The 25,049-nt window shown below is 44.6% G+C and overlaps 2 protein-coding genes across 4 annotated transcripts in view; one reads left to right on the top strand and one right to left on the bottom strand.

Moving 5' to 3' along the window:
• The window catches only part of LOC119466287 (probable phytanoyl-CoA dioxygenase), a 46,223-nt gene extending 32,281 nt beyond the window's left edge, over positions 1-13,942 (bottom strand). The window contains exons 1-3 of one of the 3 annotated variants that reach the window (XM_037726765.2): positions 13,736-13,942; positions 11,894-12,004; positions 6,602-6,696 (exon numbers count right to left, since the gene is read on the bottom strand). In XM_037726765.2, the coding sequence (XP_037582693.1) occupies positions 6,602-6,696; positions 11,894-11,954 (156 nt within the window). In that variant the 5' untranslated portion in view covers positions 11,955-12,004; positions 13,736-13,942. Of the gene's footprint in view, positions 1-6,601; positions 6,697-8,569; positions 8,594-11,893; positions 12,005-13,735 lie in introns of those variants that run through there. The other 2 variants (XM_037726766.2, XM_049657278.1) reach the window with 2 other exon arrangements.
• Positions 13,943-14,383: 441 nt separating this feature from the next.
• On the top strand, positions 14,384-17,449 carry LOC119430935 (translocation protein SEC63 homolog). The gene has a single exon (XM_037698406.2). It carries the CDS (start codon positions 14,471-14,473, stop codon positions 16,781-16,783), a length of 2,313 nt encoding a protein of 770 aa, XP_037554334.1. The 5' UTR covers positions 14,384-14,470; the 3' UTR covers positions 16,784-17,449.
• The last annotated feature ends 7,600 nt before the right edge of the window (positions 17,450-25,049 follow it).

Here is a 25,049-nt window from a genome sequence, read left to right as displayed (position 1 = left end):
TTTTCTGGGTGCAGGCCAGGGTTGTTAGTGCAGGTTTTGCAGAAAAACACAGAATCCCTCCTGCCTCCGTTTGTTTTTCGATCACTACAAACAGCACAGTCTTTGCTATTTCGGCCTGGTAGCTTGTAGATGAAATGGCTCCTCCCATCTAGCCTTTCCTCGCAATCCGTCCGCGAAGACGGGCCCCGTTTTTTGGCTCTAACCCTCAGGTCACCCACCAGGGCGGTACTGCAGGTGTCGCTGTTTTTTCTCAGCATGATTCTGCAGCTGTCGGTGCCTCAAAATAAAGCTATTGACAATGGAAACCTCTAGAAGCTTTCACTAAATGTGCCACCGTAAAATGCACGTGATGAAAAATTGGTCATGCTTCTCAGCGAACCACGTGAACGTGCTGTTCTGCGTGCAAATGAGAACGCTCTGGTATCCAGAAGCCGTGCTGAACATTGTGCTGCACCCTAGTGCAAAGAGAAGTAAACTTCAACAAACAAAGTTTACTTATCCCTCAAGAGAAGGTGCATGGTGTTTACTGCGCGCGGACGTGCTGTTCCGCGCTCAAGTGAGAACGCTCTAGTATCCAGAAGCCGTGCTGAACATTGTGCTGCACCCTAGTGCAAAGAGAAGTAAACTTCAACAAACAAAGTTTATTTATCCCTCAAGAGATGGCACATCATGTATACAAAGGATGCACACGAATCGCAGTGAGAAAAACCGTGAGATTTTGCCCCCGAACACCCTTGTCGGGCGGTGCCCGACAGCGGACCGCTACGGCCGTGTTGCGTTTTCGGGCCCTGCCCGACAACGGACCGCAAAGGGTTAATTGATGACCCCGTAGTAAATAAACATGCTTTAATGGAACACTTTTTAAACAGAATTGCTTAATTGGTAGCAGATTTATATCATGTAGTTTACATTCGTCGTTGTGCATTGCTTTGTGTGGATTAGTTTAGAATGATTTTGCAGGCATTGTCTACGCGCACCACTTCTACGAGTGTTTGCGCGTGTACGTGTGTATATAACATGTCAGTGTACAATATAGTTTTGTATTGGTGTATACAAATGTAAATTTTTTTTACATGTGTAAGGATATATATATGTAAATTTTTAAAAAAATTTTTTGCAAACTGTTTTTGCTAACAGTGCAAACGGTTTCTTTCTTCTCTGTTTTTTTTTTCCTTTTTTCTCGTGTTGCTTTTTTTCGTACAGGTGTACGACATACACTGCTGTATTGCTGCTGTTGCCGCTGTCTGAAGGGCCCCAGGCCTCATCAAGCTGCTCAATGAGCAGCTTTTTGTCTAAGGTCCATTTGAAAATAAAAACTGTTTCTGATTTCTGATTTCACTGCCAGATGCTATAAGGCAATGTAGGTAGGCAAGCAGATTGGTAGAGGCTCATGAATTCTAAACAGAATAAGTAATTAAATTCAAGAAGATGAAAAATTTTACGCAATTCAGCACTGAAAAAAAAAGATGTAGCATACAAAATGCTGCTGCAAGCAGCTAGCAGGGTTTTGATTTCAGACATATGCTTGCATCAAGATATTAAGCTCCTGTATGCAGCAACTGTGTTCCTCCCAATCAAACATAAATCAGAACTACTGCTGTGAAAACAATACAGTTCACATCCACAGAGTCAAGATGCATAACTCAATATCTTAATAATGAATACTTGCCACACCATAAAGATGTTTGCCCTTACCCAGTTTCGTTAAGAGCATGCCCTCCTAGGCACAAGGCTACACACCCAATCTAATCTCCCAAGCCATGGTAAACCATCTAGTGCTGTACAATATTGTCATATTGTCTAAGCTAGATGGCACCAGCTCACCTCGAGGCAGAAATAAAACCACTTAGTTGTACCACAATGAGTGTCTGCATTGCAGAAGATAAAATGATGTCTCTTTCAGATGTATAGGGGGTGCAAAAGAATGTTTGCAAACTGGCATATCCTTTTACATCCAGACGCCACTGTGCAACTGAAAGTGATTGAGACATTAAATGCTACCAAAAATTAACCCAGGTTTCCCCATCCCCACTGCCAAACTGTCATGAGCTTGAATGTGAGAGGACACCTCCATCCTAGGTGGCAGTCTTCTGCATCCAGTCATGTCGGTCATGCAGGGTGTTTCCTGACTTATACTTGCTCATTCCTACCGGGTGTGTAATTTTTTTTTTTTTTTTTTTTGGGGGGGGGGGGGGGAAGGGGGGGTTATACAGAATCTTAAGAAATCACCTAAAGCAGATAACATAATTGTAGTCATTGAGCTGGATTACTCAAGGAGGCAGGCATTACTTGCACAAGAAAATAATATGCATATTCGACTAATTTAAAACACTCACAAACTTTTTCATTAATTGCTTCACAGCAGATATCGCAATTTATGAATTGTAGCCGTTGAGTTCGCAAGGCATCAGTGTTGTACGGAATGGCATTCCTGGAACTAGTTCCTTTTGGGAGGAACGGCGGAATGCCACCGTTCCATTAAGGGTCGGTGGATCTGTAACTGTAACTCGTTACGTTTATGAAGGAACGGCAGAGGGAATGGCGTTCCTTCTGTAAACGTTCCACGACACTGAACAGACGCACGCACGTACGCAGCACATCATGCAGGGCGTATGGGCAACCACGTGAGGCGCAAAGAACTACTGCTTGCCTGTCACGTGGCTATGGTGCATTTTCTTTCGTGAGTTCTCCGTTATATTTTTTTATGACTAGGCTTCAAGATTGTCACGTGACGCTCCCTCCTATAGTTTCTTTCCTCCATGCCGGCCTGTTGGACACCAGCATCGAGATTTAACTCTTGCTGAGTTCAAACAAGGGTCTTTACTAAATTGTGAATATGTATTGGACATTTGATTCCCACTCATACTGCAATATTGAATCAGCATTCATTAAATGCCTATGTATTGTTCCTTTTGATGCGGTTTCTTGTGCAAGAAATTTAATTATATTCCACCTAAGACCCCTTGTACAGTACATTGCACTCGGAAGTGATTATGCAAAATATTCACTCTGGGTATGAAGTACGGTGCATGAGTACCTGTAAAGAAGTGTTTTACTCATATTCTTGTCATCCGCTTTCGAGAAATTCGACAACAAATTGGTCTAGACCTCTGTGTCGTCCCAGACGGCTGAGAGCAACCTCGAGGCGTGTTTCGAAGTCACGGAGATTGCGTGAAAATATCGGACGCGGCAGCAACATGGCAATGTATTGCACCCCGTAGTTCCATCTTCATCTCAGCGTTTAAATAATGAAAAGCAGTTTTTACCACAGCTAGCATGAGGAGATGATAGAGATAGTCATTTTTTTTTCACGTGCATGGAGACGGAGCATTTGACATCTATCCGTGGTATTCAAATTAAAAAAATTGTTTTTCAAGTTCAAGACATAACAGTCGACAACAAAACCACCTTGAAGAGCGATTATGCACAGTTGTGTTCGGGTCTCAGGAGGATATTGGTGCATGTGAGTAACTTTCTATTTGCAGATCTGAAGCACAGTATCCTGACTGCACTTTTGAAGACCGAAGTGGAAAGTGCCATATGTGTTGCGTTTGTAATAGACGAGCACCAAAGTTGCGGATAGACATGTCTGGAGTATGTCCGCTGCTCCCTGAAATAATTCTAGGAGCGTTTCTTAGGATTCTTTTCAACTCCAGATAATCTGCCGCCGGCGATGTTCAAATTCGTATAATATACATAGTTGGATGTGAGTTTTAAATTGCTCACTTTATTTCGCCTTAGGATTATGCGACACTATATTTTAATTTTAAAAAATCAAATGTAACGTTAATATAATGACACGTTCCGATGTTCGAAGTGTAACTGGAACGCGTTGCTTTCGTATTAAAGGAACTTGTAACGGGAACTCGTTCCAAGATTGGGAAGGAACGAGGAACGAGCTTTCGTTCGTTTTAGAGGAACGTGTACAAACTGCAAGGCATATCCACTTGGAATAAATTTTCCGGATGACACCAGTTTCGAGACAGTCATTTCCAAAGTTCACAACGAAACACACGGGTCAGTGGCACACCGACGGGGAGGGTTGGTTTCAGGTGTTGTAACCCTTGCCCCCCTGAGGCCGAGTTAACCCCCCCCCACGCGTTCAGCCCCACCAGTCCAACGTGTACCTTCAGTGCTTTGTTCACATTGTCATTACAATTCAGCAGGTGGCTTAAGGTCGCATTTGCCCTGATTAGCAAAAACACTATCACTGTCTTGTATTTATTCATTCACTCTTAAATTACTTTGAGTAAAACGCTGAACAAATAAACATCGTCATCATCCTTGGTGTCATTAACTTATTATAATTATTAGGCATTTTATTTGCTGTTGGATTCCTCTGGCGAAATCAAGGAAATTGCATATTATGCAAAGCGCTTGCTTCCACCCCCCCCCCCCCCAAAAAAAAAAAAAAAAAAAAATCAACCACCCCCCTGGCAGAAATCCTGGGTGCGCTACTGACACAGGTGTTCCAGTTGCTTTTGTGCTTCAATGCATACAAGAGCAACTAGTTAAAAAAAGTAAGAGGCACAATAGTGCATTTTTAGTGCAAGTTTCACTGCACATATTTAGAAACCCGTGGCATCCCTAAATTTCCTTCCAAGTGGATATGCCTAGCAAACTCATTGACTACAATTAATAAATTGCAATATGTGCCATATTGTAATTAATATAAAAGTCAATTTGTATCTTTTTAATTATTCAAGTAAGCACTTTGACTTTTTCTGCAAGTAATGTCTGCCACAGTGATTAATCTAGTTCAAGGACTACAATTGTGCTATAAGTGGAATCTCGATGATACGATCACGGCTAATACGAATATCCTGATGATACGAATTTTTCCGTGGTCCCGGCCGAGCCCCATTACTTTGCAACGTGCTAGAGTACGGTTGACACGAATAAACGCCGCCCCACCGACGGCCGCGAATGAGAACAGCGCGCAGTAACGCGCTTTCTCCCTTTCTCTTTTGGTTCGGAGGCGCGGACGCGACGCCGGACAGCGCAGAGGCCGCGACTGGGCGCGAAGAGTTTGAAGTGGCGGCGCTTTTGTTGCTTTTCCTCCTTTTCGGCGGCCGCCCATCGGACGGAGCGGCTGCTGTGCATAGCTGTGCTTCGGGCCGCGTTATTTGCGTTTGCGCCATTTTGCCTAGTCGCTGCGAGCTATGTCGACCGAGATACGATCTCGGCTGATTCGCGCGGCGGTACGCCGAGGCGCTGGAGCCTCCGTTGGCGCGTCTTCCGTCGACTTCGCTATCGGTGCCGATGGCAAAGGGCGATTGTCGGTTTCGCTGCTGGAGTCACACGGTGAAAGATAGCGCGGCACGTAATCCACGGTGCAAGGTAGCGCGGCACGTTCAGTCGGGTGCTCCTCCGCTTCTCCCGCTAATTGCCGTATTTTCTTGCCGTATAGGAGGCTTGCGCTTCCGTATTCCGAAGGCGTGCTTCGTCCAAAATTTCTTCTCCAACGAGCGACGATCCATCACTAACCTGGGAGCTCTCAGTAATCCGCATTCTGCGTGTCAAGTGAGAAGTGACGACGCCGGCGTGGTTTACGGGTTGCCATCTTGCCCCTGCCACAGCAGCAACCAATGGAGAGACGCCTTTCAGCACGGCAGCAAATCGGAGGCCTGCTTTCATCGGAGGGCCCGTGTGACTACCTATCGCAGACCCGCGCTTCTTCTGAGTTTGCGCGTTTGTTACAAGATGGCGACGACGGACGAATTGAGAAGCGGAACGGCGAAACTTTGAGCTTTCGAACGATACCAAGATGGCGGCGCTCGGTGGCGGGAAATACGAGATATGTCTCCGTGAATTGCGGTGATATGGCGCGATTTAAAGCTGTTTTCTCGCCCTGCGCACTGACGAATAAATATTTTTCGGCCACTTTTAGTGCGTTTTCGGCCAAACCATTTTGATACAGCGTAGATTAGGCGTTGCAGATACCGAAACGCTTGGTTTTCAAAAATCAATTTTTCTCGCGATTTTCGCGATCTGATCCCCTCATCCCCCATAATTTAGTTAGTTTTAATTGTTTCGATGATACGAATTTCGGCTAATACGAATATTTTTCATGACCCCGTGAGATTTGTATCATCGAGATTCCACTATGCCACAGGCATTTTTAAATTCTGTATATATGATCTAAAAAAGATACACCCCGTATACGACACCACATGTAGCTCCTGTGTGGCTACCAGTGGAGAGTTCCCAAACATTGTTGCTGGTCATCAACAGGCCATTGTTATTGCAAGAAGCAATGCATTGCAACCACCTGGTCCGACAGCATAACTATATAATCCTGTAATTCACTATACTACAGTCGAATCCGGATATATCGAATCTGAAAGGGATCACAAAAAAGTTTGATATATATATAGGTATTTCGATATATAAAAGAAAAATTGCATACAAAAAATTTCAGGGGGATTTTACTGCTGTTTGTTATACACAATAATTTGTTGTATGTGGGTTGGGTATATACGGGTTCGACTGTATCAGCATTTGTTACAAAAAAGTGCATTTCAGTCTAACATACCAACTCTTTTGTTGCCTCACTGCAAAGTGCAAACAATTACAGAGAAAAATGGCAAAGGATACTTACAATGTTCTTGTCCTCAAACATGCTAATGACATTGTTAATGCCACCACCTTTGAGGTGGCCAACAATGGTTTTCAGGCGTTCCTGGGCCATGACACCTAGCAGAAAGTAAAGAAAGGACATGGAAAAGTTTTTCCTTCATTAAGATTCTGAATTAGCCTGTGTGAGCACTGAAAATGAGACAAGCAATGTAGCTTTACTACTTCAACATATATATATATATATATATATATATATATATATATATATATATATATATATATATTTCTTGTAATGTCACCTCTGTCAGGAATACAATGATGTGTCACACAAGGCTTAAGTACTTGTCATATTCTGCTACAGTCAAATGTCAGCACACGAATGCACATGAGCCCATAAAATGCTTTTGTTATAGAAGATACATAATTGCCAATGACATTTTACACACTGATGGCTCAAGCAGCATGTGCATTCTGAACTGTTACAGACAGGTCATTTCCTAATGCCAAAGCTTTCAAGTGAATAACTCTTTCTGAAAGCATATCCTCTGAATCCAAGAGAAATCATTTTTTAGACTGAGAATGAAAGTTCCTTGAAAGAAAATTGCAACATACAATCAGTTACCCTGAAATAAACTTTCAAAGGCTTTCACTTTGTCATTCTGTGTTAACACTGATATAGGATGTGCTTACTTCAATTTCCGAGGTTCTTCAATTAACAAGTACCAGAGGGTTAAAAACTGCCTTATGAAGGCAGTTTATAATCCCTTAATGTTTGTATTTGTTGACACATAATGACACCTGATCGATGCAAAGCAGTCGGTCATTCTGTACTTAGTGCAAGATAAAAGAGCTACAAAACATAACAATGTCTTTATGATACAGCACATGAAAATAAACAATGCCACATTTTTATTCAATAACCAGATGGAAATTAGTGATCTCTCCTTCTTTTGTTATTGACTTATTTCTGTACATATACAGAAATAAAAGCAGAAGAAGGCTGAAAAGCCCGGTGGAGGCTTTCGCTCTGAAGACAGTTCAACGCACAGGCCAGATACAAATATGCAAGCAACACCTCTTGTTCGAAATAACAGCTGAGTAACTTATATATATACTATCCATGTTCTTTTCATAGGTACGACAATGTAACAATGATACAATGTTAAAGAAGTAGTGACTTGAGATGGATGAATATCAAATTCTTGATCGAAATACGAATTGAATGCAAATAGTAAGTCTCGAAGGTCGAATAGTCCTGCACAGATGCATATATTTACGGCAGGAATATTATGCAGGTATAATTAAGTAAGACGCCTGAGCTGTCTAGCAAGAAAAAGACAGCTAACTATATCCAGGTACAACGGATCAGTTTTAAGCACTAGATCGCTAATTTGTCATAAAAAAAACTCAACAAATATCTTCTCAACCACTTTTGGAGACTGGTTGTAAACAAGCTCTCCAAGAATAAATGGCTGCTGCATGACTAGTTTTCCAACAACGCCAAATAAATGGTTGTTGGAAAAAAGATCAGAGGTTGCGGAAAAATAAAAAAAGCTGTTGAAGGACTTGTGTGCCGTAAACATGTGTAAAAGGGTCCGCTGAAAGAAAAACATCACTAGTTGTAGTGCCAAAAATAAAACTGCTGCATGACTAGACTGCCAAAAACACTAAATGACAATACAAGCGAGAACCACAGACTGTCATGTGGGCTTCCACTGCAAAACCTAAACAAGGCTTGCATTACTCATTTTGTTTTGCATTGCTTCAAAAACATTTGTTGCTGTTTCACTTCTGATAATTTTCCACACCTTGATTAGCAGATGGAACAGTAATCATACTCTAACAGTCGGTTGTTGCGTTGCGAAGTATTTGGCAACATATATATTAAAAATATTGAATAGTTCCTCTCTAATTACGAATACAAATAGTTAATGTGAAATATTTAATTCATATATTAAACTTTGAATATTTGCAAAACCCTAGTACTGACCCATTAGTACTGTTGTACAGAAACCATACCACATTGCTTCTTGCACATAAAAGGACGACACCTAAAGTATAAAAGATGGGAAACACCTATAAGATATTTGTTACTAGAGTTGGTCTCAAAATGCTGGGTCTACCCACCACAACGGAACAGTGGCTATGGCATTGTGCTGCTGAGCGGAAGGTTGCGGGTTCGACTCCCAAATGCAGTGGCCACATTTCGATAAATGTGAATATGCTTACATGCACTTTAACAAACACTAGGCAGTCAGTTACTCCAGAGCCCCCCACGGTGGTGCCTCAAATAGCCCCCATGTTGCTTTGGGACATCACACCCGGGGGAACTCCACATACCGGGTGCGCGAGGTATTTGAGAACACTATTCCTTATCGCCATAGACACCAGCAGGCTCATCACATATATCTAGGCGTTCGGCTTCTTGGTGGTTGACCCCTTATCATTTATACTGCGCAGTTTGTTCAAAGATGGAAGCGCACAGGTTGACACAGAAAATGAAACGCCCATGCAGTCCTCTTCACCCTGGCCGCACACCACAGCGACTTGGAAATTGCAACCTTTCTGAACGTAGCAAAGTCTTTCGTTTACAAGGTGCGGACAGAACTGATGTGTTCTGGCGGTGACTTGGCATCTGTGGCGAAAAGGAAAAAGCACAGTCAGCGGTCAGACGTCTTCAGAACCCCTGATTTTCTCCGGCGGCTGCAAGTCATAGTGAGTGACGACCCAGGGAAGTCAATACGGGCCATTGCAAAGGAGCTCCAAGTCGCAGAGTCGACTGTCAGGCACGCTGTGCACAAGGACTTGACGTGCCATTCCTATGTCATGAGGAGGGGGAAATTCATGTCCGATAAAACTTGGGAGAATCGTCTGCTCCAGTCCAAGCACTTGCTAAGCAAGCTGAAAAGACCTGAGGAGCCTGGAATGCTCTGGTATTTTTTTCAGATGAAAAAACTTTGACCAAGACCAAAAATTTAACCGCCTTAACGACAGGTGGCTTTGCGCAAGCACTGATGAGGTGCCTACAGTGATGCGCACAAAATTTCTGTCGTTTGTGACGGTGTTAGCCATCGTCAACCAACGAGGGTGACGTCATGCCGCCCCACTTTTTCGCAGAAGGACTCCGTGTTGATGCTGCCGCGTACGTGGAGGTGCTTGCCACCGTTGTAAGCCCTGGATAGAGATTGTTTCAAAAGGAAGACCTTATGTCTTCCAGCAAGATTCAGCTCCCGCCCACACCACCTGCGTAACCCAGGAGTAGCTGGCTGAATACTTTTACGACCACGTCACTCCCAACTTGTGGCCGCCTAGTTCTCCAGATTTAAATCCTCTCGACTACTATGTCTGGGGCACCGTTGAGAGAGAGGCCAGTAAACAGCCACAAAATACAAAAGACTCGCTGAAGGCCGAAATTGCCGACTCAATGGCCAACATCTCTAAGGACCACCTGATCCGTGCATGCAGTTGTTTCCGAAGCTGAATTGAATCGGTTATTGCTGCGGATGGCGGATACATTGAGTAATTGTGGAAATAAACTGTAAGAGAAGGCCCAAAGTTTGCTGAAAATATGTCTATTTTTGCTGGAGATATTCTTCTCTGCCTGAAGCCAACACTGTGTTCTCAAATACCTCGCGCACCTGGTATCAATCAAACAATCAAAATTCTGAACCTGGCATTAGTAACATTATCACACTGTCACGGCACAGAGTTAAAGTTACTGAGGTTGTGTAGCAATCAAGCTAGGTATGATGACATTGCCCATAAAAAAATAAACGAGGGTGCTGCACACGTTTCTTCTTGCTGCACTCACATGTGGCAGCTGCAGCAATTTGCAGGAATGAAGCAAGTGCCTGTGATCAAGAGACATCTACTTCCTTGCTCAGAGAACAAAGTAGTATACAGTAAATTATTTAGATTGTTCTAACTCTTGGTTGTATATTTCATAGAATTAAGTGGTATATTTTTCTATGCTTAAAGCATTCGAACTTCTATTTAGTGAACAAGGAAAACAAAAATAAGTCAAATATCATGATAGTGCCCCTTTAACAACGAAAAAAAAAAAGTTAGACACCTATACACTGACCAATTAGAAAAAAAAAAAAAAAAAAAAAACATACCATTGTACATACATATTCACTGTAGAGAAACCATCCCAGTAATGACTATAGAAGTTTTTTTTTTTTTTTGCATATACAGTCGAACTATGATATAATGAACATGAATATAACAAATTATTATAGATAAGAAAGTACACCTAAAATATTTGTCACCAATATCAGCATGGAATGAACATATGCTTACAAAGAATGTTGGATATAACAATGCTATTTTTGTGCTGAATGTGACCTCGTTATAATGAGGTTTGACTGCAACAACAAATCATAAAATTGAGATGCAGAACATACTTCAAGCCATCACCATGTTATACATGCTGTGCAAAATAATAGTAGAATGTCCCTGTGCAATTCTATCTGACTAGCATGCCTATGCCCACCTCTAACCTTAATTTAATTATGGGGTTTTACGTGCCAAAACCACGATCTGATTATGAGGCATGCCGTAGTAGGGGACTCCGAAAATTTGGACCACCTGGGGTTCTTTAACGTGCACCTAAATCTAAGTACACGGGTGTTTTCGCATTTCGCCCCCATCGAAATGCAGCCGCCGTGGCTGGGATTCGATCCCGCGACCTCGTGCTCAGCAGCCGAACATCATAGCCACTGAGCAACCACGGCGGGTAACCTCTAACCTTCTGTCACTCCCCATCTATTTTTCAGCCATGTATTTACGCACCAGGGCCCCTTCTCAATGTTGCTTGCAGATGCCAAGCAAGCTGCCTAACCGGGTCCCCAAGGTGGTCCCCCACACATTATTTAAATTTTGCAAGAAAATACTTCCCAAATTTTCTTGCCCTGCTGCGAGGAACAAACTGGTGTAACAGTGCATTATTCTTAAGCTAACCACAAAACAGGGCATGGACATGAATGCAAAAAACAAAAACAAGACAGAACGAGTTTGTGTCCTGTTCTTTCACTGGAAGTGCAAGAATATGATGGACGTTCACCAAGTAGCCCACTTTCAAGCCTTTAGTTGTAGAGAGGTATGGACAACAAAGGAATTTGCCAAGAAATGTTTTTATTTGTGAATAATTTACAAACAATGGAGAAAGAACTTCCTGAATGAAATTTTCAACAAAAACTAAATGTCTTTATGTGACTGTTATGTCCCCCTCCCCACAAAAAATGAATAAAGAGAGAGAACACGTACACTTGCAGTCGTATTACAAAAAGCCTGTAACAGAATGCCAACGTACCAAGCCTAAATGTGACCGCTGATTGACTCGAAGCAATTGGTCGCGCCAGGGCAAACCACATGGCAGAACCAACACCAAGGTAATGGGGAACAGCTCACAACAAACCACAGTCTGTACAAGGAAAGAAGGTTGCTGGTTAAGGAAGCGTGAAAGGTCAGAGCAGAGTAATGTGAATTAATTGATAGGCAGAAATCATGCACAGAATTTAGCACATGCACATTTAACCCTGTGACCGCCATGGAAACGTACACCGAGGTAAAGTTACAACTGGTTGTACTTGTAGCCCCACTTGTCCAATTTTGACAAAATTGTACAATTCTTTTTGTATTGCTATATGCTCAATGTACGTGTTCCAGAGATGAATCAAGAGTTAACGGCAGCAAAAATGGTGTTGTTCCTTATGTAGTATATCTGAAGTACTTGGGCAAACTTATGGCGGTGCACTTGTGACAGCAAAGCTGGCAGCATCAAAAGAGGGCAAGGGATCTTGTTAGTTGCTGTTCTTCCAGAATTTTGGCTGCAATTACCTTTCTCGGATAAACCTTTTACCATTTTAATTCTGTAGCCATCACACTCAATGACAAGTGTTGTACGTGTGGCAAATAAACAAGCTAGGTCATTAAGTTAGTGGACGAATTGATGCAACGCACGCGTAACCGCCGGCGACAAGTTATCTTTTCGTCCACTTTCCATTTCCCTTTTCCCCATTTATTTTCTACATTCTAATTTCAACCACACTTAATTTCCTCGATGTTTTCCTTGGCTTCATTGTCTGTTGGCTTTATGTGGTTAAAGCTACCTGGCCATGTGCCTCGCCACGCAACGAAATCGCTGGGGCACCCGAATGCTCTTTCAGCAAAACGCGCGCATTGCGACACGCACGACGCTTGAAGAAAAAAACAATGGCAGCAGACGCCGTTCTTGAAGCGCAATTGAAGAAGCAAGATGTGCGCCTCTGTCCACTGGCAAACAATGCCCAACATGCAAAAGGAAGCGCAAGACCCCTTAATTGCTCAAACCCGGTCCTCACCAACGGACGTCATCCGCTTTCTTTTAGTTCAAGGAAACAAACTGAATAATGACCGCGCACGTCCTAGTAAAAGCGCGTTTGTGGAAACTCGCCAATAACGGGGATTTTGAGCGTCCGCATAGCTTAATTTTCGTTCAAGCCTCCATTACGTGGCGAAGGGAAAAGATAGAAGCGTTGAAGAGCAGATACTAGAACGGGCGGCTTCCTTGATTATTTAGCGCGTCAAGGTACAAAAATACCAAACTTTGCGCACAAGCTACAGTTTCCTTGAGATGCGCGCTCGCGAACCGCATGCGCTACATTTCGTTTGAACGAAACCACCGCTGCATGCACTGGGCGTGCGCGGCACACCGTCGTTTTCCTGTCTGCCAATATTTAGATGCGTGTTTTGACAGTAATATTCGCGAAAGGTCACCTCAAGTTAATTTGCTGGCGGCAGACGAGAACAAGGAAACACGAATAATGCAAGGGCAGCTTTGGTGGAGAGCGGCCGTAAATGAGAACATGCATGTACGCGTTGACCACATCGATTTTTCCACTACACTGCCAACCTCCGCGCTCGCTCGACGTTTCTGCTGTGCCAAAGTATCGCGAATAAGCAAAGATGAACCATCGTTTCGTCCTTTCGGACGCAGTACGTAATTACAGTGCGTGTCAGTGACCCACCGACCCTGATTGCGAAGGGCGCCACAGGTAGACGCGGATAATTCCCTTTTCATTTACTTTTCGTTTTCCTCGTTCCATACATACCTCCAGTTCAACCCTGGTCACGGCAAGATATGAAGGTGAACGAAATAAACAAGGAATCTTACCGACGTCGCAAAGTATCAGCGGCGCGTTGACAGACGGACGACTCGACCGCACGATGTGCAACTCGTCGGCACACACACGTTCAAAGATGCTATTTACAGTGCGCAGGCCCTGAACGTTCTAGCCAGCAGCGGTCGGGGGACTGACAGCATCGAGGAAATGAAGTACGCAGCAACTGAAATTGGGGTAGGGAAGGCTACGCGGGAGGGAAGCACGGAAAGCAGACGATAAAGCTGATGATGATGCCTACCAGTCTTGCAGAACTCCCAAGAAGTAGAGTTGTACTGTAAAGCCTGGTAAAGCAGAGCCTCTAAACCACGCAGGCAGAAAAAAATCATCTAAACGCTCTAGACGGCCGTTTATAATCAAAGAAATTTTACAATGACACATCTGCTCGCTAGCAATGGACTACAATGCAGCTTCGTGAGCATATGAACGACATAGCAAAAAAAAAAAAAAGAATGACACAGCTTATTGCGCATTTATATGTGCGTCTAAAAGAAGAAAAAAATAGACCACACAGTCACTTATGTGCTTATGTCTACGCCAGAGCGTCGTTAAATTTTGCTAACACGGTAGATTACGACTACGACGATGGCGCCTTTTTGCAGTGCGACGGCGAACTAAAGCTGTTGGTGTCACGTGTCATCCTCGACGTGAGCCGGAAGCGCTGGAGACGTGGTGCTCCACTCGGTTGTGTCGTCGCCGCAGGCTGGCCTCTGCTTCGTGGGTGTAACATGGCCGGTGCCAAGTTTCAGTACGACGAGAGCGGCGGTACATTCTTTTACTTCCTGCTATCTTTTCTCGCGCTCGTGGTGATCCCCTGCACCTACTACTTCTGGCCAAAGGATGAGCGCGCAGCCGACGACAAGAAAGGCAGCGGCGGCCGGCGCAGCTGCCGCTGCCCGCAGTGTCTGGACAAGACCCGGCGTCTGCGCGTCAACCAGCCGTGGCGCCGCACCAAGCAGAACATTATCCGCGTCCTGCTCGTTCTTGGATGGGTGGCCATGGCCGCGACCGCTTACAAAGTGGCTCACCTGGAGCACGACTTCGTTAAGTGGGACCCGTACGAGATCCTTGAGATCGATCCGTCGTCGTCGGAACGGGCCATACGTAAAGCGTACCACAAACTCAGCTTGGTCTACCATCCTGACAAGGACACCGGCGACGAGCAGAAGTTTATGATGATTGCCAAGGCGTACGCGGCGCTCACCGACGAAGAGGCGCGCAAGAACTGGGAGACGTACGGCAACCCCGACGGGCCCGGGGCCACATCGTTCGGCATCGCCCTTCCGTCGTGGATCGTCGAGAAGGAGAACTCGCTGTGGGTTCTGGGTTTGTACGCAGCCGTTTTCATGATAGCGCTCCCCGTTGCGGTCGGTGTCTGGTGGTACCGCTCGGCCAAGTACGGTGAAGACCAGGTCCTTCTGGACACTTCGCATCTGTACCTGTACTTCATCAACAAGTGTCACATGCTCATCTTGCGCCGTGTCATTATGGTTTTGGCAGCTTCCCTAGAATTTGAAAAGAGTCACAACCCGGAGATTGTGCTCCGCCCGACGGACGACGTGGAGATCCCAGCCCTCATCAAAATGTTGCCCAACTTCAACGAAAAGAACCGCGAGCGGCCACTCTGCTACGAGTACAGCATCAAGGCACGTGCCCTGCTGTACGCGCACATGCTACGCATACCTCTCAGCCCCGGTTTGGACGAGGACAGGTGCTACGTCCTCCGAAAGTGCCCCGCCCTGCTGGCCGAGTTCGTGCACTGCGCCTCGCAGCTCACAATGCTCGGCCTGGCCGGTCGCATTTCGAGAATCCCCAGTCTGGAGACTCTGGAGTCGGCCATGCGACTGAGCGCGCTCCTGGTGCAGGCCCAGTGGGAGCACAGCCATCCATTTCTCCAGCTTCCGCATGTCACGGAGGAGCTGCTTAAACACCTCAGTGGCAAGCGCAGGTCCATCAGGAGCCTACACCAATTGTGTGCACTTCCGGCTGCCGACAGGCGGGCTCTGTTCCGAAACCTCAGCGATGCTCAGTATGAGGACGTCCTTACTTGCCTCGAGAACTTGCCTCTCATTGTGCTCAGCGTGAGCACAGAAGTGTTGGATGACGAGGACGAAGGTGTCATCACAGCCGAGTCGATTGTGACAGTCACGGCAACACTGACCAGGAGGCCCCTGCTATCTAATGCGAAAGAGGAAGCCGCACAGCCAGAGGCAGAGGAGGCATCTGGTGCAGAAGAAGCGGAGGCTGCAGCTGGTGATCTCAAGGACAACTCGCCTCAGGTACGAAGCACTGCTAATAACAAGCACAAAGGCTGGGACAAGTCCCGTAAAAAGAAAGGAGCAAAGGGGGGAAAAGGAAAGAAGAAAAATGCCGCACAGAACAAAGGCAAGAAGCAGCAAGCAGTGGTGACAGAAACAAAGGAAGAGGCACAGCCTCAGCCGGTACGAGACGAAGAACAGCATGAGGCAGGTGACGTGGATGAAGACAGCGACTCTGATGACAGTGACGATGAAAGGCACAGCGAGAAGCAGTCAAGCCGACGAAACAGTGCAGCCAACCGGAACTCTTCGGCAGCAGCAGCAGAGGAGGATGATGACTGGCAGAGCATCCAGCACAAGGTCTCCAAAAAGGACAAGAACCTTGAGAAAAAGTCCCGACAGTCGCACAGTGTCCACTGCCCACTGTTCCCTGATGACAAACAGGAGTTCTGGTGGGTGTACCTAGTTGACAAGAAGCAGAGGAGCCTATCTACTGTGCCCTTCCTGGTAACTAACTTGGTTGACTCGGAGGAGGTGGTTCTCAAGTTCACAGCTCCGTCACGACCAGGGATCTACCATTACACACTTCATGTGCGCAGTGACTCGTACCGTGACCTGGACGTCATGCACAACCTCCGGCTCGATGTGAAGCCTGCACAAAAGGTGCAAGAAACACACCCACAGTGGGACATCTCGGAAGATGAGGAGGACAGGGCCGACGAAGAAGACAGTGCAGTGGAGGACTCAGACCTGGCAGCAAGTGAGGGTTCCGACGACGACTGAGGCAGCCCAAGTGACGACACTCATGGACCACTAGTGGTGATTTGCCTTTCCAGGGACAGCTTGCACTTGTGTTGTCAATCACGCGATTGTTTCTTTCTGTTAAGCTGCTGGTGTCCTAAAATACTGTGTGTACTTGATGGAGCCAGAAGCTTTGCGTCAGAAGGAACTGCAGTGGCAGCAGCTTTTGGCCAAATATCTTGCTGCACTGTCAGGTGTGAGAAACTATGGACATGTCAGGCACATGCTCTCAAGACGAAGGCCTTTGGTACAATGACAAGCTTTGGCGTGGGTTTCTTGTTGTGAATTTCTTTTATAAATGCGAAGTCCAGCTTTTGTTTTAATTCGTGCAAGTATTCTTCCCTGGTGGTGGCATTACTTGCTGCTCTAGATCAACTGTATTGGGACAAGGAAGAAAGGGTGGGTAGGTTATTGCCGAGCGGTGAAACTAATTATGTACATGTCATTAAGCTACAGAAGCAGCTTTGATCTCTGCCCAGTCAGTTAGCAGTGAAGAGTCCGTGGCAAAGGTGGCTACAAGGGTTGGGGGCAGGGGAAGAATACATTTTGAGGCATTTTAAGGTAGTGCTGCGACGACGCTCTAAACGGGACTTTCATGAACGAACCGTCGGCATTATTTTTCTATTAAAAGTCGTTTTTCAAAGTGTCCTACTTCTTATTTTGTTATTCATCATGTTTGCCCTTTTTTTTTTCTCACTGCCATTTTTCTGGTCCCGTTGGAGTCACCTGCAGCAACAGAGAGAGAAAACATTTATTGGTAATGAGGACGACCGACTTCCTCGTAGGGTGGAGCCCTTAGTTCAGGGCCCCACTATCTCGCGCCACCCTGCGTGCACAGTCCAGAATTACTTTTGCACGGTCAAGTTATAAGGAACTTTAACTGACTGACATCTTAGAGCTTGTGTGTAGTGCAGCACAACCAGAACATACAATGCAATAGGAAAGATTGGGACACATTGCTATTGACAACAGGGTTAGCTACATATGATGAATACTATCATACCACAGGAAGGAAAAAAGCCACCTGTCAGAAGTGGCTATTGAGAAACAACCACCAGTCGCGCTTCCAATGATAACATGGGTGGAGTGCCACTAGGAACACTAAGTGCAAGAAGGATTGGAACATTTCATTATTCTAGTGCGTAATTCTTTTTAGCAAGATGGTGAGCTGACAAGAGAAATATAGAAGACATCAAAATCATTTGCCCATTTCATTCCTGCATCTTTGGCATAAAGGAAACTGGCACGTGCTCATGCTAAGCAATGCGACAAATCTTTCAGGCTTGTGTTTCATTTTTTTTTTCTTATTTTAAACGTACCAGCCCCTTCTTGGCCAGTCCCCCATTGTTGGTATGTGCCATCGCATGTAAATCATCAACACGCTGCAGTCATTTCAAATAGCTAGTTGGCCTTGGCACAATACATACCACCCCACCCGCTTCTTGGCAAATCCCCTATCGTTGGTATGTGCCATTTTATGGAAATCATTAACACTATAATTAACATGCGGACACGCTTCCCGACCGATTCCCTGTTGTGGGTACATGCCATGTATGTAAATCATAATCATCATCAACACGTGGCAATCATCTCAAACTTGTTAGAGTTGGCACGCTATGCATCTCCCACTTCTTGGCCGAACCCCGCAGGGATATGCATCATTGTATGGAGATAATCTAATCTACACGCTTCCTGGCCGTTGTGGCTATGTGTATATCGTCGCAAAAGGGCTAGTTGGTGTAGACACGAGAAGTGTTCGAGTGGTTGTGGCCTAATGGTTAGAGCATTGTTTTGCTGAACTGGAGGGTCGAGGTTTAAACCCCACCACCAAACGGGCTTCATTTTGTTTTTTTTGTTTTACTCGGCAAGAATCTGACCAGAGACCAACAGACCCAGGCAAAACCATGGAATGGTGGGCAAAGAAAGCTATGCTTTAAAATATCTTTGTACTTCATCGATAGTGACTCGCCACATAAGGTATTGCTACAGTTTTGCCTGCCTAGTGACATATGGCATTGCTACTTCTTTCACAAAGAAAGCACACATCTTTTGTTCAACATGACTACAGACGAGTGTTTCAATATCCAGTCTTAGAAAAGATCATTGCCCAGAAGCAGCCTTTTATATGCGCTCAATTATCATTTGGGAACACTATGCGGAGCTTGCAACTGCATAACCAAAGAGCAAGTGGGCTGCCTTGACACCTTTTGTTAGGAAATGGTTGTCCTTTTTCCTCGTTAAGGTCATATAAAAGAACACATTTTCTGCCTTTGGGATAAAAATCATTGGTGCACACTACCTCCTAAGCATATTGAACATGTTCATTGTAGCGTGTCTGAGAAAGAAGTTGGGAATAGCAATGTGCTTACAGCTATTTCCTGTACACTCTGGCGGTCACTAAATTGTGTTGCCAGAGTGAACTTCCCAAGCTTGTCGGTGTGAAGGTGGAAAGCCAACACTGCAGAAGAGCGTGTTATCTGTTTTGGTTGCAAGCCAATAACATTTGCACACCTGGATGAGGGTGCAAATATTACTTAACAAGGATGGACTTCAAAGGGTTTGACTGCACTGCTCATGAGACATTGGGATGGCACATGATACAGGGGTGTTGAAAAACACAGCCAAGGGCACAAAGCAAAACCTTGCACAGCTCCAGTTGCTTGGGGCACAAAAAAAAAAAAAAAAAAAAAAAAAAAAAAAAAAAAAAAAACCCTTCAGCATGAGCAACATTACTGCAAGTAGAACTACCGTGTGCCATACATATCACAGATACCGGCTGACCACATTGTTTCCCAGTGGCAAGGATTGTACTGTAGCACATCTGCAACTGCAAGAGTGGTTTTCACTGAATTGAAGCCGACCCCTTTCTAACAAAGTGTCCTAGCTAAAAAAATATTCTAGGAAGGTGCTACAGAGTCTGTATTAAGTGTATTTACACAATTTGTTTATACCAAGAAAGCTGATGGCACTCTTGCCACTGCATTACATTCATAGTCAGCAAGAATGCTAGTGGTAAGGCAGCCTTAAAATAACACGGTGCCATTTATAAATTGCTTTAATTCCTTTATTGCTTTAAAGCTGTCATTAGGCTACAAAGATCAGTGCCAATGCAAGTAAAGCACATACCTCCGCAGAGTTTGTCACTGACCTGATTTATGTAAACATTAGGAAAACGGGAAGATTCGTTAATTGGGGGGGTGAGCCAACAACTGAAACCTAACGACAGATGCGCTCACATTGGATCACAAAACACCAAGAGGTTATTGCTGAAACAATGTAGAGCTATTTTCCACAGATTTTATGCAGCACCAGGCCAGTACTGCCAATGTAAAACCACACTATATGCAACAAGTGCAGGATGTGGCATGCTGCTGGGTTCATTAACGTCAATTTACTAAAGGCTTGAAAAATGATGACATGCTTATATTGTCTTACTCTTTCATCTGTTGGCCACTGTTCACTCAGTAAATTGAAGTGAAGAGCCCTTGGCAAGGAATTCATGCCAATCACAAGAACTTAGTGACAACTATATGAAAGACCTAATCACAATCACAGATTCTCTGGCAATATTTCTGGACTGAAATATACGTAGGTACTTGCAAGCCTTTTATTATATTGCATGATTTTATTTGTTTGAATGCTGTTCATATTGGCTTGTTTTACATATAATCAGTGTAACACTCCTGCAAAACAATGAAATAAAGTGTTAGGATGGTGGACTGCACAAAACTAGCTCCGAAGTGGATTCCAAGAACATGGCCACCATATGGAATTTCCAACACAGGAAAAGTAAATATGCATGCATCACATGGTAGACAAAGTATCAACAGAATACAATAAATAAACAAGTGCATGCTATACCAGTGCCAGGTGTGCCTTTAAGCCATAAACAAAACAACCCACGTATACGGCAGCTAGGGTAGGTGAGACATTAGTGACCTGAAAGCAGTAATACAGCTTCACTGAAATGCAGTGAGGACAAAATCCAAGGATTACGAACAAATTTTTGTTTTGTTCACAGATAATGAACCACAAATTATATATGTATAAGCACTCCAATATGCACTACTGTCGCTACAAGTGATTCATTCCAAAGCAAATGATATGCATAAATACAAGCACATGCATAAATGAGGCCTTTGTGGAATGATGAAATTCCTCACAAACCCTGAATTAACACAGAGATTCTGGTAAGCTGCTAGGCGAGAAAGGTTCACCTTCATAATATTATGTGTTTATGGAAGCTCTTTGTGGTGTTACATGATGTTTTTGATGTGAACTACACACCAAGGCCGCTATCTTATACGCGTTCGAAAAGCCGACGTTTGGTTTCACCTCACGTGATAGGCCTAGATTGGCCTAGGCTGCAATATCGGAGCGGCCTGGGCCAATCGCGCAAGACGAAACCGGACGTTGGCTTTTCAAACGCGTACAAGATAGCGGCCCAGAACCCTTGCTCTAACAATTTAACAGAATACCCTCATGCAGCAAAATGCACTTGGGCAACTCGCAGGGCAGGTGGAAACAAAGAAATGGAGCCACCAGATGGTGGCTTGGCCACGTTGACAGCAGTGCCTTAGTTTCAAGCAGCAAGATGCAGCCACTGTAAAATGCAATAAATTCTGAAGTGAAATTCCTGGCAAATTTCGGGCCCTGATGAATTCAAGGCACCCGCACAGAAGGCCATTAAAGAAACCACAGCTGATAGTAACCACAATGGCTGCTTTCAACAATGAAGACAAAATCTTTTCAATCCTAACTTTCATGAATGTGGATTACCATGAGACATCTGCATGCAATGAACAAATGAAAGTGTGTTGGGGCAAATCTATCTACAAGGTTAATCTTGATGCAGTGGCGCGAAAAAGACGAGGACACGAAGACACATGAAATGTACACAACAAGCACCATTTCATGTGTCTTTGTGTCCATCTTTCTCGTGCCATTGCATCAAGATTAACTACCGCATCAAGATTAACTACTGCACCAACTAGCCCAAGCATCAGTACTAATCTACAAGGTGTGTACGACCTCGTGTAAAAAATGGACTCAATGAAAGGAAATACAGATGCTCTCATGATGATAGGAAATAGTACCGTGCATTTGTTGCGACTCGATGAGAGCCACATGTGGCATCGTGTCGGCAAGGTGCCTTCTCACTGCACCACTGTTAAGGGGCTCGGGTGCCACTTTCATTCACCACAAGTGACCCTTCCGATGAAGGAAAGGCTGTACAAAATCAGTCAAGTATGTAGACTTGCTGCAGTAAAGAGTGGCACTAAGAAAAACAAATGCAAAATGTTTACTTTCAATGTTTACTCTCGACACTGAAGTGAGAAAAAAATGCTGAGTCAGTTGTTGCTAATCAAACAGATGATTAGTGTCGAACAGCCAGATAGCACTTGCCATGAGACCTGTCAAAAAGATGTGCTGTCCCCCTGCATAGCAGGAGCACTATCATATCGCACGTCAAGCCACAAACTGAAAAGTGCCTCATGAGTTGCACCGAGTCTTTTATGACAAAGGAGAAGGCTGAGTCATTCAACTCTTCGATTGCCTAGAGGCAAAGCACTTGCAGCACAAGAAGGCCGTGAATTTGGGACGACTGCGGCAAAAATTCATACTGCCCTCACTTTGGGGAGCACCAAAAATATGGTCCTGCTTTCAAATAGTTCACTTATGCATTCTAGATGGTGTGTATAAACACATGAAGGAGCGGGCTGGTTGGTACATGATTAGGACGGGAACAAACAGCGCTTGGACAGGATGAAGTGAGTACGACAGACAAGGTGCTGAACTATTAACCACTGGTTTATTGCAGGGAATGCAATATATACAATGCACAGGCTCAGCGCAGAAGGCCAGAAAAAAACACGGTTTCTGCGCCGGGAAGAGAAATGAAATCATCGCATCACGCGCGTTGTCATGTTTTTACCAAGTAGTTAATCTCGCAGCTATGCAGAGAAACAGAGGATACGCTGACGCAGGAGTTTCCGTGGGATTGAATGCAAAACGCTTCCCAAATCTCACGTGCTCTTTGTTCTGTATATCTACGTAGTATTTTGCAATCTTTAAAGAGACGTTTGCAGCCGCATTCTTTGCAGTGTTAGGCTAAATGGCTGGGTACAGACCCTTTCATTTCTCCCTCTGGTCAGGATCACCAAAAGCCTTTCGGAAACGTTCATCAGCAGGGCCATACGGTACCCACCCTGGATTAGCCGGCGCGCTTGGTGCATGAAGCTGCTAGCCACCCGGTGGTGGCATGAACGGGTCAGGGCTGCTCTGAGACATGAGACAGCTATGGTTGTAAACCAGTGGTTGTTAGTTCATCCCGTCCCGTCCGAGCACTTCGTCCCGTCCGAGCATGTTTGTTCCTGTCCTAAAGTATAAACAGATGCTCGCCAACAGGTATAGACGCCCATAGACACCTGTTTCAATATAGGAGAACCTCGATATAATGAACACAGATATAACGAATGATTAAAGATAACGAAGTAAATCTTTATTTCAATGGCTATTCTACCGCTATAATGAAGCCAAAATGCAAAATCCAAGACTACAGTCAAACAGCTCTGCAACGAAATCAGCTGTATAACAGTAGATTCCATACGTCCTTACCAAATTCCAATTTTTCATATGCATTGTCAACGCCTCTGTAGTTGCAACGAATTCAGAAGTACAAAATAAATGTAGGCATCCTCGACTGCTCCATTTCCTGCTTTCCAACGAACACACCCAGTGGCATAGCCAATGCCCTCCGCGGCCACCACTGGGCCGTGGTGCACATAGTGAAGCACCAGTCGATGCCACAGCAACAACGGTGAAGGAGGGTCCAGACTCTGCTGTAGCAAAAGTCCATCAAACGAAAGTCAAAAACTTTCATGAGCAGCGCTAATTGACCTGCAGGCAAAAAAAAAGCAAACCTTGCCATAACGATGTTCGTGCTCCAGCTTGGCAGTGACGCTAAGGATAGCGAGCTTCAGTAAGCTGTAGAACTAGTGATAGAAACTCAGTGCAAAACATAGATGGGAATCAGGTCAATGAAGGCAGCAGTGATGAACAGCGTGCAGACGAACCACAAGGGAGGCATCACGCTCAGGTTTCCCAGCGGATCATACCATAAAAGCCTCTCTGCTGCAAGTTTGGCTGCAGCTGCACATTCTATCACACAAAGTATGCAAAAGAAAAGTAGCTTCTTTGACAGGGCATACCTTGAATTCATGTTAAATACAGATTTTGTTTTTCTCTATGTGCTTAATTTGGTCTATGGCTAGTACACAGTGCATGATCTTTGCAACCAAGCCTGCAAAATGACGGATTTTAGAGGTCCCAAGCATTTCATTATAAAGCCATTTAACTGCATATTCGTTAGAAATAAGCGAATATTTGTTCTCTCGCAGCTCAGAAAATGTATTCTGGTAGCAAAAATGTCAAACACTCAGCAAGAGCAACTTGAGATGGCACATTCTAGACGTGCATGCACGTTCTAACCAATGGCTTGGATTGGCTGGCCCACAGCCAGAAAGCCAATGTGCTAATCCCGTATGATTACACCATCCCAAAGTTGCATATTAATGATGGTGCAAAGTCCGTTTGTAATTTAGAGTTGTTCGTGTGCCACATATCTTGACAAGATGCCAGAAGACCAATTGACAGGAGACCATTTGCTGGGTTTTTGGCGGCATCATGCTTGCATTTCTTTTGCATGGACCCGACAGCAATATTTTTTTGCTGGTATCAGTGTGTACACTTATAACAACAAATATACTGAAGGTATTTTGTGGTGGATGCAACTTCATTACGCAAGGTTTGAGTGCATTCCAGGCATGCATGTTGAATGCTCAGTTAAACATAGTACACACATCAAAATGCACATTCGACCACTACACTGTAAAACAAGTGACCCTGCCATGCACAGATCATCTCTAGTTCTGAACGCCTGTTCCGAGGCATTCTGAAAGCATGTTTAAAATGCAGTCACAGATTAAAATTCAAGGCAGTCAAGCGGGTGCCTTGAATGAGGGAAGCCCCACAATGGCACGAACGTTTCAAAAAGATGACATGACAGATGCTTTTCCTGAAACATAGGCACAGTAGTGAAGCCTTGTTCATCTTCCCTCCCTTAATCACAGATAGGTATTTCAAACCAGGGGCGCAATCAGAGATGTTTGTTTAAAACGTGTTCTGTTCAGTTGCTGCGACATCCCAAAGTGGCAGTATGGAAAATATTTTTGAGAACGGGAGGGAG

Source organism: Dermacentor silvarum, chromosome 10 (genome assembly GCF_013339745.2).
Source record: "Dermacentor silvarum isolate Dsil-2018 chromosome 10, BIME_Dsil_1.4, whole genome shotgun sequence".
In the NCBI taxonomy this organism is placed as follows: domain Eukaryota; kingdom Metazoa; phylum Arthropoda; class Arachnida; order Ixodida; family Ixodidae; genus Dermacentor; species Dermacentor silvarum.
Note: the sequence above shows the minus strand (reverse complement) of the source record. Positions and strands in the feature narration are given on the sequence as shown.